This window comes from Rhinoraja longicauda, chromosome 12 (genome assembly GCF_053455715.1).
Source record: "Rhinoraja longicauda isolate Sanriku21f chromosome 12, sRhiLon1.1, whole genome shotgun sequence".
Lineage (NCBI taxonomy): Eukaryota > Metazoa > Chordata > Chondrichthyes > Rajiformes > Arhynchobatidae > Rhinoraja > Rhinoraja longicauda.
In genome coordinates this window covers 10,239,867-10,253,420 of record NC_135964.1, presented here as the reverse complement: position 1 = coordinate 10,253,420, position 13,554 = coordinate 10,239,867, and the positions used below count along the sequence as shown (strand labels likewise).

At 44.1% G+C, this 13,554-nt stretch overlaps 1 protein-coding gene across 1 annotated transcript in view; it reads right to left on the bottom strand.

Annotated features, from left to right (window-relative positions):
* The window catches only part of LOC144598696 (E3 ubiquitin-protein ligase DZIP3-like), a 74,686-nt gene extending 61,503 nt beyond the window's left edge, over positions 1–13,183 (bottom strand). Inside the window, exons 1-3 of the mRNA XM_078408998.1 lie at positions 13,078–13,183; positions 9,965–10,010; positions 1,856–1,890 (exon numbers count right to left, since the gene is read on the bottom strand). Of these exons, the coding sequence (XP_078265124.1) occupies positions 1,856–1,890; positions 9,965–9,997 (68 nt within the window). The 5' untranslated portion in view covers positions 9,998–10,010; positions 13,078–13,183. The remainder of the gene's footprint in view (positions 1–1,855; positions 1,891–9,964; positions 10,011–13,077) is intronic.
* Positions 13,184–13,554: the final 371 nt, after the last annotated feature.

Below are 13,554 nucleotides of genomic sequence, written 5' to 3'. Positions count from 1 at the left end.
CTGGATGAATTTAAAAGGGAGTTAGATAGAGCTCTCAGAGCTAATGGAATCAGGGGATATGGGGAGAAGGCAGGCACAGGTTACTGATTGTGGATGATCAGCCATGATTGCAATGAATGGCGGTGCTGGCTCAAAGGGCCAAATGGTCTCCTCCTGCACCTATTTTCTATCTATGTTTCTATTTCACGTGACCAATACTGATAGTTGAATGCAGGTTTGCTTTCAGTGACTGATGTACAAGAACACTTAAATCTCCAGTAGACCACCAGATTCCAATCTATCAGCATGTAAATAATACATTACCTTTCTCTTTTCCCTGCTGAAATAGATAAATTCACTCTTACCATATTACCCACAATATGATAAATTTGTGCTCGTTTGTTGAATCTGTCAAAGATAAATTGAAGCCTCTTTGCATCCTCACCATTCATTACCCATGCAATTTTATATAACTTGCAAAGTTTGAAATATTATATTCAGCGATAAACAATCAGCTGGTGAAACAGCAGCGCAAATGGAACTGTGCAGGTGGGGGAACAAATATTAATATTTCAAAGCTCTGCATTCCCAAAGTGACAAATTTCGCTCCCACCAACAAGAGAAAAGGGGGTAAGTCAGAGTAGGGAGGAGAGTAGTGAGCAGATGGAGGACGGGAAAGGAACTGAGAGAAGGGAGCAGGGAGAGTGGAAGGAAAGGTGTGCCTGGGAGGAGTTAGTTACCTGAAATTAAGAATTCAATGATCATACCACTGGGTTGTAAGCTACCCAAGCAGAATACGAGGTGCTGCTCTTCCAGTTTGTGTGCAACTCACTCTGGCAGTGGAGGAGGCCCAGGATAGAGGTCAGTGTGGGAATGTAAATGGGATGGGGAACTGAAGTTGCTAGCAGCTGGCCCTGGCAGACACTGCGCACATCTTCAGCAAAGCAGTCATCTAGCCTAGGTTTATTACCACAAATGGCAAAATTATCCGATTCTCTTTGGATCTAATACTATCATTAACTCCTTTTGTCATTCACTGTTCAATTTCTTTTCTCTTTATAATTTTATGACAGGCAGGAATGTTGGAGATTCTACATTTGTTCCTTAAATGTCAGCCATTGCCGATTCACCAACCAATTTCTTGCTTTGCCTCCTTGTGGTTCCTCTCTAACATTCCAGACTTCCCTCTACTGGAATTCCCCTCTCTCATTTAGCTCAAAGCCCTGTTTACCTCCTGGTTATTCAATCCCCTAGAACAATTTTAACTCTAGTCCAGCACGGTTCAGGTGCAGACCATCCTAATGGAACAGCCCTCTCTTTCTCGTGTGTCCGACAGATTGAAATCCATCTTTCCCGCATCAATCCTTGAGCCATAGACACAAAAAGCTGGAGTAACTCAGCAGGTCAGACATCGTCTCTGGAGAAAGCAATAGGTGACGTTTCGGGTCGAGACCCTTCTTCAGACTGAAGAAGGGTCTCGATCCGAAATGTCACCTATTCCTTTATCCCGAGATGCTGTCTGACCCGCTCAGTTACTCCAACTTTTTGTGTCTATCTTTGGTTTAAACCAGCATCTGTAGCTTCTTCTTACACAATGCTTCAGCCATATTTTCTTCCGCTCCTTCACTCAGTCAGACCCCTTTCTTCGTCTCACGAATGTCATAGATTCGCAACGTGGACCAGAACATCCTCCTCCTTGGATTTACTCTCCAGGCTGGAGGAGATTCCTCACCCTGTCAGGGGTAGGTAACAGCGTCTCCAGCCTCTTTCTCCTGCCTGCAGCGGAAGTATCCAATCCCCCCTCACTACAACACCATTCTTTTCACTACCACCACTAGAACGGCAGCTCTCTATTTTTTGCGAATGCATGTCTTACCTTACATCACTTGAACTGCCTGTATGAGAATCAATCTGAAACAAAGACAACATTGTGATTAAACAACAATATCGTCCAATTTCATGATTATATTTGAGCTGAGCTCAAAAAGTTTTCAAATCAACTTTGCCATACATAATGCTTCATCTATGTTTTCAGAACTAGCAGAATGGAAGACGGTTCCCTCTCACGCTGTATCGAGGAGCGATACAAGTCGAGTTTATTGTCATGTGAACATGCATGGTGTGATACAGGTACAATGATGTGGGCGGCACGGTGGCGTAGCAGTAAAGTTGCTGCTTTACAGCGAATGCAGCGCCAGACACTCAGGTTCGATCCTGACTACGGGCGCCGTCTGTACGGAGTTTGTACGTTGTCCCCGTGACCTACGTGGGTTTTCTCCGAGATCTTCGGTTTCCTCCCACACTCCAAAGACATACAGGTATGTAGGTTAATTGGCTGGGCAAATGTAAAAATTGTCCCTAGTGTGTACGATAGTGTTAATGTGCGGGGATCGCTGGGCGGTGCGGACCTGGTGGGCCGAAGGGCCTGTTTCCCTGCTATATATCTAAATCTAAATGACAGTCTTGCTTGCAGAGACAACTCTGCAAGAATGGTTTCCTACAAAAAAATATAATAAACCGAAAGGAGTAGGCCAAAGAGCACCCACATGTGTTTTGTCATTTTATACAGTGGTTGATCCCATGTCTCAAAGACTCTCCTGCCTTATTGCATATCCTTTCATTCTTTTTATGTCAGAATCTTATAACTGGAAACCTGTTTGAGCGATCATTCTCCTCTAAGATAACGTTAAAGATAAACAGGTCTGCCTAAAGACTGATATCGTTAATTTTTTTTGTGCACAAACATCCATTAGTTTCCACTGTTTAAAAGATAGTTTTGTGCTATTCTACGCATGCACATTCAACCAAAGTGCACAATCTCATACTTTCCCACATTATACTCTACCACTAGCTTGTTCATTTCCTTAATCCGACTCCATCCCTTCACAGCGGTTTCACCTCTTTCCCACAGTTCGCTTTCTCACATGAAATCAGTAATATTGCATTCTTCTCACCTAAGGCACTAATATAAACTTTGAATAGTCAGGGGTCCCTGTGGTGTACCTGAAGGCCTACGAACCAGAAAATGACTCATTTACTCCCACGCTGCTTCACGTTAATGTTATGCCTAACTTCATGAATCCTTTTATGTGGTACCTTATCAAATAAGATATGAAAATCCAGCTATACACCCAGTGGTTATAATATATTCCCCTGCTGGTTACATTCCCAGCTTCTCTGGGTTTGCAAAACACAATTTTCCCTGCACTCAGCCTAATCTCATGATTTTCTAAATGCCTTTTCACTGTGTTCTATAAGATGAATTCTAGTTCTTTTACTGACAAGAGCTGTCAAGAAGACTGCTCTTTTCTCTTCTTACTTTCTTTAAAAATAGCATGTCACTTTTTAACCTATTGAACAATTGCTGAAACTAGAAGAGATCAACACTGATGTATCCCCTATTTCTGCAGCCACCTCTTTGGGATTTGCCCAGTTTTAGCCTCATTAATTTATCCAACATGATGAACCAACAGATCTTCCCAAATATAGGAAGAATGTTCTTGGAGTCTGTTGATGTAGGTGATGCAAAGTATTAAACAATCATTTTGTATCTGTCTTCACCAAGGAGAAGAAAATGGAAGACAGTGAGATCAGTGTGGAGAACACCAATGTGCAAGGGCAGTTTGAGATGAAGGAGGAGGAGGTGTTGGGGCTCTTGAAGAGCATTAAGGTGGATAAATCCCCAGAGCCTGATGGAACCTATCTGGTTTTTGAGAGAGGCAAGAGAGGAGATTGCGGGAGACTTGACCAAGATCTTTGAATCTTCTCTAGCCACAAGTGAGGTCGCGGAGGACTAGAGCGTAGCTAATGTTGTTTCTTTATTTAAGAAGTGTAGGAGAGAAAATCCAGGGAATTTACAGGCCAATGAGCCTCACATCAGTGGTAGGGAAGTGATTGGAGAGGATTGTTCAGGATAGGATTTACTCCCATTTGAAAAAGAATGGGTTAAATAGGGACAGTCATCATAGCTTTGTACACTAACTTGATTGAGTATTTTGAGGAGGTGACTAAGGTGAACGATAAGGGTATGATAGTGGATGTTGTCTACATGAATTTGACTAAGGCATTTGATAAAGTCTCCCATGATAGGTTGATCTAGAACAGGGGTGTTGCATCCGGCCCGCGAAGGGGTCCAATCCGGCCTGTGGGATGATATTGGCAAAAAAAAAGTATATTCACGACCATTTACTATGTATCTGTATGGCAGCCCCTCTCTCTCTCGCCGCTCTCTCTCCCACCGCTGTCTGTACCGCCTACTGGGCCGGCAGCTTGTTGTGTGTACTTAGAAAACAATAGGCGGCAGTTAACCACCTGCTGTGCATAAGAACCTACCACCATGCACTGAAGACCACTTGGGCCACACTTACGTCATTAGACACAGTATAAACACACAGATTACTCAGGTAAGTAACACCTGTAGCAAGGCTGAGACTGTTTGCTGCTGTGGTTCAAAATGCATCCCAAGAAAATAAAAAGTTGACATCAAAGGTCGGATATTCAATGATAATTGGAAAGATCTTTTTTTCTTCTGTGAGGTCAACGACAATCCTGTGTCTGATATGCTCGCAACAAGTGGCTGTGGCAAAAGAGCACAATATCAAACGACACCATGAGACGTCACGTGGAGAAAAATATGACAAGTATGCAGGACGACTCAGAACGCAAAAGGTAAATGAGCTTGAAGCAGCTCTGAAAAAACAGCAATCAGTGTTCACCTAAAGTCGAGAGACTCATGATGGAGCTGTCAAGGCCAGCTATATTATTGCCAACAAAATAGCTGCTGTGTCAAAGCCATACTCAGAGGGGGAATTCATCAAAGCATGCATGCTGTCGGCAGCTGAACTGGTGTGTCCTGAGAAGAGACAGGCTTTCGGTAACATCAGCGTCAAGAAATACTGTGGCAGCGAGAATCGGGGACCTTGCAGGAGATTTGAACAGTCAACTAAAAGACAAAGTGAAGTCATCTATTGCCTTCTCTATTGCAATTGATGAGAGCACCGACGCGACTGATGTAGCTCAATTGGGAATATTTATTCGTGGTGTCGATGCATCTTTGACCGACACCGATAAGTTTGTGGAGATGGTGCCCATGACAAACACTACAACGGCGGACAACGTTTTCTCCAGTCTCGTCGAGGCCTTGGACAGACTGGGGGTTGACTGGAGTCACGCTGTCAGCGTTGCAACAGATGGTGCACCGTCCATGGTTGGGAAAAAGGCAGGTGTTGTTGCGAAACTCAGAGAGGAAGTTCAGACAGAGCATCCAGAGCAGGAATTTTGGAATTTTCATTGTATTATACACCAAGATGCGTTATGTAACAGGAGCCTGAAAATGGACAATGTCATGGATGTAGTAAGCAAAACGGTTAATTTTATTAGAGCCAAGGGACTCAACCATCGGCAATTTGACACTCTTTTGTCCGGAACTAATATTGGACACGGCCTACCCTACCACACTGAAGTCCGCTGGTTGAGCAGAGGGGTTGTGCTCAAACGTTTTTTTCAATTACGTGCGGAAATTGGACTAATCATGAACGAGAAAGGGAAGCCGGTGGCAGAGTTGGATGACCCAGACTGGCTTCATGATCTTGTATTTTTGGTGGATATGAGAGCATTTAAATGTGCTTAATGTTAACATGCAAGGCCGCAACAAATTTGTTATGGAATACTAAGACAGCAGCCATGCCTTTCAAATTAAATTAGGCTTGCGGGAGATGCAACTATCCCGGAGCAACCCGGCTCATTTCCCTTCTTTGCAGTCTATGTGTGTCGTTCATGGGAATAATGACAACATGGACAGGTACAAGGACAAAATATCACGGCTGAAAAGTGAGTTTCAGAATTATTTTGAAGACTTCACTCAGCTCAAGAAGGAATTCTCACTGTTTTGCTCACCGTTTGCCATCAACGCAGCGTCAGATGTGCCGGAGGAACTCCAAATGGAACAAATTGAAGTTCAGTGTAACTCGCTTTGAAATATAAATTTGAGTCTGTGGGTGTGGACTCATTCTATCAATACCTGGGACCGATGTACCCCAAGATGACAGACTTTGCCTCAAAGATCCTTTGCATGTTTAGGCAACATATCTCTGTGAGCAGGCGTTCTCCATAATGAACGTTAACAAATCCAAACTGCGCTCGCAGCTGACACACAGACATCGAAATGACATTATGAAAATCACAACTGCCCAGAAACTGGTCCCTGATGTTGACAGGCTGGTTAAAGCCAAGAGATGTCAGGTGTCTGGAAGCAGCAGGTGAAAAATGAGTGACAATGTTCGATGCACTGCGACATGTAAGCAAAATGCATTATGAAATATTGAGTGTCATAATATTGTGATTAATTCATTTTCTGATTATTCTATTATTGTAAATGTGATCACTTCAATAAAAATTAGAGGCTAACTGTGTTAATTGTCTGAGTTTGATTGCTGGAAGCAGGCTAATAAAAATTAGGTGTAGTTGTGTAGCCCACATTTACAATTTGTTTCGTTAGGTCTACATTTGTGTCTGCTAATGTTCGATTTCAAATGGATTATTAATGGAAAGGGTGTTGCTCCCAAAACAATCTTAGCCAAAATAGCATCGCTTTTTCTCTCTCTCTCATCACAACATTCTTGGAGCCTACGACTGTAAGTTAATACCAATCATAAAAGTAATGGTTGCTTGGCAATCTTCTTCATAAGAAATTAAATTCGTAAAGTGAAACATTTTGTAGTAATAGCAGAGACTGAGACACATGAGAGCAGGTTGAAAAAATGTAGGCAACAAAAGCTGTGGGAGCACGCGTGCGTGCGTGCACAACTGATCTGGCCCGCATGAAGTCGCATTTTCCCCATTCCGGCTCATGACCTAAAATGAGTTTGACACCCCTGATCTAGAAGATTAATATGCACAGGATGAACAGTGAATTTGTCGTATGGATTTGGACCTGTCTTGCGATAGAAGGACAATATTTAGGCTGAAGGTCTATGACCAGTGGAGTTCCACATGTGCTGTTTGTGATATATATAAATGACTGAGGCATAAATGTAGATGGGATAGTTAGTCAGTATGCAGATGACACCAAGATTGTTGGGGTCGCCGACTGTGAGGAAGGCTGTCAAGATATACAGTGGGGATAAAGATCAGCTACAGAAATGGGCGGAAAAATGGCAGATGGAATTTAATCCGAGTAAGGGGAGGTGGTGCACTTTGGGTGGTAAAATGTAAGGGGAAAATATACAATTAATGGCATGACTCTTAACAGTATTGATGTATAGATGGATATTGCGGTCGGAGTCCACAACTCCCTGAAAGTGGCAACACATAGATAGAGTGGTAAAGAAGCATAGTAGGCTTGCTTTCATCGGTTGGGGCATTGAGTACAAAAATCAGTACGTCGTGATGCAGCTTGATAGGACTTTGCTTAGACCACATTTGGAGTATTACGTTCAGTTCTGGTGGCCCCTTTACAGTAAGGATGTGCAAGCTTTGGATAAGGTGCAGAGGAGATTTACCATAATGATGCCTGTTTTAGGGGGTATTAGCTACAGAGAGAGGTTTGCAGACATGAATTGTTTTCTCTGGAATGACAGAGGTTGCATGGAGACCTTAGAAGTATGTAAAATTATGAGCAGCACAGAGATGGTAGACAATCAGAACCTTTTTTTCCCAGGATGGAAAAATTAAATACTAGAGTAGCTTTAAGGTGAGAGAAGCAAAGTTTAAAGGAGATGTGTTTATTTTACACAGAGGGTGGCTGAGTGCCTGGAACATGCTGCTGGGGGTGGTGGTTGAGGCAGATACGATAGTGGCATTTAAAAAACCATTTGGACAGTCATGTGAATATGCAAGGAATGGAGATGAATGGCTTATTTGCAGGCAGATAAGAGTTGATCTTGGCATCATGTATGGCACAGACATTGTGGGCCAAAGGGCCTTTTCTTATGTTATGCTGTTCTGTACATTTGACCGTCAACAGTTCAATAGGTAACTGGTAGTAAATCAGTTCTTTAAGCATTATCTTAACAGTGTTTATTATATGATACCAAAGTTAAAACTAACATACAAAGCTTAATTCAAAAATATTTGAAAATAACAATTTAAAAAACTTTTGATAGACTTTTTAAGGAAAATATTTTCTGTTGGAAAAAAAAAGAATAAGGTCATACAGAGCTCAGGGTGATTAGAGGTTAGGAACCTTTTTGTCTCATAATAAGTAATAGAAATAACAAACTCCTGTCTGCAAAGGCTTTGAATATTCTGACAAAGGTTTCAGGACTATAGATAGGCAAACCTATTCAAAATAATTCAAATCTCCAACCATTTAAGATCAACTGCGGTTCAAAGGTTTCAAAATTAAACTGAAGTTAGAACAATTTGTTTAACCTGAATTTTCCAATTCTGATGGAACGGAGTGCCAAAATTTGCTGATATATTTAACTAATCTCATTTGAAAGTGGTACAAACAGGTAAAGGGCAAAATTAATTATTTTATTTATGATCCCTTGATTAAAGGTCTTGAGTCTTCTGTCAAGTTTTGTTTGATAATGGTACGGTTGAATCACTGCATTTAATAAAAACCTAATAGATGAGGCAGGTTTTTAGGGATGCCTCAAAACAAAAATAGAGGCAGAAAACCAGGGTGGGTGGGGGAGGAGCAGGTATCTCAGTACCAAGGTCCATGCAGCTAAAATCACAGCCAACAATGGTTAAATTATTAAAATATGCCAAATGCAAGGGACTAGAATCCGAGAGATGAATAGATGAAGTAGCAACCGGAAAATAAACCATTACTCTACACATGGCGTGGAGCTAATACTTCAAGGAATGAGGTGTAGGAAAATAACTGCAGATGCTGGTACAAATTGAAGGTATCACAAAATACTGGAGTAACTCTGCAGGTCAGGTCAGTCTGAAGAAGGGTCTCGACCCGAAACGTCACCCATTCCCTCTCTCCTAGATGCTGCCTGACCAGCTGAGTTACTCCAGCTATTTTGAGATACCTTCAAGGAATGAGCATCAATGTGAAAAGATTAAGTTAAATCTAAACAAATAAATATAAGAAGTACAAGTGTTAACTTAAAAGGAATAGAACATCAGTCGAACAGTGGAGTTACACCAAAAGGAATCTCTGTCAGAGTATGGGTTGGAGATCACACAAACAAAAGAGAAAGAAGATAGACTTCTTTAAAAATTAACTGTACAAATGAAAATTATCGGACCTGTTTTGCAGTACTAAAACCTTTGGCAACATCCAACTTATGCACCATCCAAGCATAGATTTCCTTCCGTCTGCAAGTAATCTACTGCACAAAACCAAGCCATTCAAACCCACTTCCCTATTCCCGGTATTTATACTCCGCACACTCCAAATATACATCGCACCCTGTCTGCACATCTCTCTACGCCCTTCATTCTCAAGGTTACTCCACTTAAATGCATCGACACTGTTTCTATTGTTACGTATCAAGTGTTCGTCATTCTCATCTGTGTGTTGAGAAATTATTCCAAAATTTGTGTTCTCATGTCTGGAATCACCACAATTGGGTGGTACAGCGGTAGAGTTGCTGCCTTGCAGCGCCTTGCAGTGCCAGATCCAGAGGCCTTGCACCTGCCTTGCAGCGCCAGATCCAGTTCTGGTCCAGATCCTTGCAGTTCGATCCAGGCTCCAGCTGCTTGTCCGTACGGAGTTTGTATGTGATCCCAGTGACCACGTGGGTTTTCTCTGAGATCTTCGGTTTCCTCCCACACTCCAAAGATGTACAGGTATGTAGATTAATTGGCTAGGTATAAGTGTAAATTGTCCCTAGTGTGTATAGAATAGTGTTAATATGCGGGGATCGCTGGTCGGTATGGACTCGGTGGGCCAAAGGCCTGTTTCCGCGCTGTATCTCTAAACTAAACTGAACTCAACAATTGCTAAAATATACCACACAAAATTTGTACATGCTCGTCGCATTCATCCACAACGTGTGTACGGTATACTTAAAAATGAACTTACAGAAGCTTTTTCGGACTTTTTCTTTTCATCCATCCTAATGATGACCCTAAGAACCATGATTAGATATCAACAATCAGCAACCATGAAAAATAGCAAATGGCGGAGAAAATTAGACAATCACAAACATAAAGGCATTTTGAAGACACATGGAACTGCTGATATTGAAACCTTGAGCAAAACACACAAGTGCTGGAATAGCTTCATGGATTAGGCAGTATCTAGAGGGAATGGATAGGCAATGTTTCAGGTTGGGACCTTTCTGCCGAATAAAAAGTATTTTATTTCTTTGAACTATCTTTTCCCCTCAGTCCATAACTAAGCCAAGTAAGTAATTCATAAAGCACAGGTAAATAATGTTTATAGCTGTCTTTAGGCACATTCAAATTCCATAACATTTCCATTGTTGAAAGCACTAAATCTGAATTCAAACCGCTCATGCAAAGTTACCACTAAAGAACATTTAGCTTGCCATTTGTAGGTTATTGTGGACAGTACTAATAAAACATGATGTGCGGGCAGAGAATGTCTGAAACAGTCAGGTTAGGCAGCATTTCTAGGAACAGAAATACAGCCAGCATCTCATCCAACCAGAAAAATGAGACATAAAATGCTGGAGTAACTCAGCGGGACAGACAGCATCTCTGGAGAGAAGGAATGGGTGACGTTCCGGGTAAAGACCCTTCTTCAGACTGAGTCAGGGGAGAGTGAGATACAGAGGTAAGGAAGGGTAAGGTGTGAAAATGAGACAAAGGAAAATGTCGAATAGATCATTGTTAGCTAGGCGTAGGTAACAACAAAGCAAACAGAGATAAAATGTAATTGAGGGCAGTAGGACTGGTTGGAGAACTGGGAAGGGGATGGAGAGCAAGGGTTACATTTGGGCAAGGGCAAATTGGAGGAACAACACCTCATATTTCGCTTGGGCAGTTTACACCCCAGTGGTATGAATATTGACTTCTCTAACTCAAGTTGTTGGACTGTGGGTGATTGAATTAACATTTTGTTCAAGATGGCCGCGCCGTTGTGTTTGGCTGCCTGCCACTGTATGTTTCTTTTTTTTTTCCTAGTCAGATGTGCAGCACTTTGGTCAACGTGGGTTGTTTTTAAATGTGCTATACAAATAAATTGACTTGACTTGACTTGACTAACTTCAAGTAATATGAAGCATGGTTAAATGGCAATGTTCAGGTGAGTTAGGATCTACATAAATGATGGCAGTATAAAGCTCAAAAGATGCTCTGATTTGAATTCAGGTGGCATAAACACTATTTAAGTTTGAAAAAAATCCTGATTGCTTCTAAATAAAACAGCCTGTCAGAAACTTGTCAAATTATGTAGATTGCCCTTTCCTGATCCAATTGAGACTTATTTGGGGAAATGTTCTGCAGGAGGCACAGGGAGGAGTTTCTGTATATTGTGAAATGTGAAAATTAATGCTATATTTTGGTTTGTGTTACTGAGAGGCCACACTTAGATAAGAAAGGAAAAAAGGGCTGAGGTTGTATCCTTGGAGATAAACACTGATAAAGGTGCAAACATTGGAAAGGCAGTGGAGGAGGGTATGGGGGTGGGGTTTATGGGGGTAGGGGAAATATGAGGGCAGGGGAAATATGAGGGTGGGGCAAATATGAGGGTGGGGCAGCGTGGATGAGGGGGTTACGGGTATGCGGAGAGGCGTGTGGGAGAGTATGGGGAAGGGGGTTATGAGGGTGGGGCAGTGGGAGAGGGGGGTATGGAGGTGAAGAGTTATGGGGTATGTGATAGTCATAGAGTGATTAATTGTGTGGGGCTCACGTTGTCGACCTCCCCGTGGTGAGCCCTGTCAACTGACCTCAGTCAGGCGAACGACAACAGAGACAGCAGAAGCAGATGCAGCTTCATAACTTCTGCTGCCTCAAACGCAAGAAGAAGTTACATTGTGTCCTTCGGCCCAATTTAACCACACCAGCCAACATGTCCCAGCTACACTAGTTCCATCTGCCTGCGTTTTGCCCATATCCCTCCAAACCTGTCCTATCCATGTACCTGTCTAACTGTTTCTTAAACGTTGGGATAGTCCCTGCCTCAACTACCTCCTCTGGCAGTTTGTTCCATACACCCACCACCCTTTGTGTGAAAAAGTTATCCCTCAGATTCCTATTAAATTTTCCCCTTTCACCTTAAACCTATGACCCCCGGTCTTCGATTCCCCTGCATCTACCCGATCTATTCCACTCATGATTTTATACAACTCTACGTTCACCCCTTATCCTAGGAATAGAGTCCCAGCCTACTCAACCTCTTCCTATAGCCCAAACCCTCTAGCCCTGGCAACATCCTCGTAAATCTTCTCTGAACCATTTCCAGCTTGACAACATCTTTCCAAAAACATGGCGCCCAGAAGTGGACACAATATTCTACAAAGCAGTTACAGGGGAGGTATGGAAGGAGTGTGGTGGGGTGGGGTGGGGGAGTGTGGTGGGGAGGGGGAGTGTGGTGGGGAGGGGGAGTGTGGTGGGGAGGGCGTTGTGGAGGGGGGAGCGTGTTGGGGAGGGGGTTATGGAGGCTGGAGTGTGGAGGGGGGAGGGAGTTGTGGAGGGGGGAGGGAGTTGTGGAGGGGCAGAGTGTGGTGTGGAAGAGGTTGTCGTGGGGGTTATGGAGGGGGGAGTGTGGTGGGGAAGGGGTTGTGGGGGTTATGGAGGGGGAATGTGGTGGGGAGGGGGGAGTGTGGTGGGGAGTGGTTGCGGAAGGGGGAGTGTGGTGGGGATGGGGGGAGTGTGGTGGGGAGGGGGTTGTGGAGGGGGAGTGTGGTGGGGAGGGGGTTGTGGAGGGGGTGTGGGGTTATGGAGGGGGGAGTGTGGTGGGAAGGGGGTGTGGTGGGAAGGGGGAGTGTGGTGGGGAGGGGGTTGTGGAGGGGGGAGTGTGGGGGGGGGGTAGGAGTGGAGGAGGGTATGGGGGTTCGTTGGGTTATGGAGTTGGCTGGGTTTGTGGGGTTGGTTGGATGTTGCTCCCGTTTGGCCCGGGCCACCCGCACTGCATTTCCGCCCATCTCTCGCAGCGCCTCCCAATTATCTCTATCATTGGCACTGGTTTCCCATCAAGGAAGCGGACGAGACGCGGCGCGGCGCATTTACCCGAGCGCGACCTCACGGCGCCTCACAGCAGCCCCGGCAACGACCAGCGTCGCAGCTCCTTCCTCAGCACCAAACCTCCGTCCCCGGCCGCTGCCAGCAGCGCCGCCACTCGGCGCCCGGCGCCACTGCAGGCGGACAGCCGCCCCCGGCAGCGCCGCCACTCGGCGCCCGGCGACACTGCAGGTGGACAGCCGCCCTCGGCGCCCGGCGCCACTGCAGTCGACGGCGTGAGCGAGAAGGTCCGGTGGCCGTCGAGAAGGGCGTTAGGAATTTGTGGGGCCTCACCTATAAATAATGAAACTATGAGGTATTTTGCTTCTCAAATATGGTCTCCCCATTCTCTGTTAAAATGGTGTGAACATCCTCACGTGTTCTGTGCAGCCTCTTAGTATAAATGGTCTTTTCTCCAAACCATTACAACAAGAGTTGTCCACACGCAAATTGGAGGAACAGCACCCCATATGTCGCCTGGGCAGC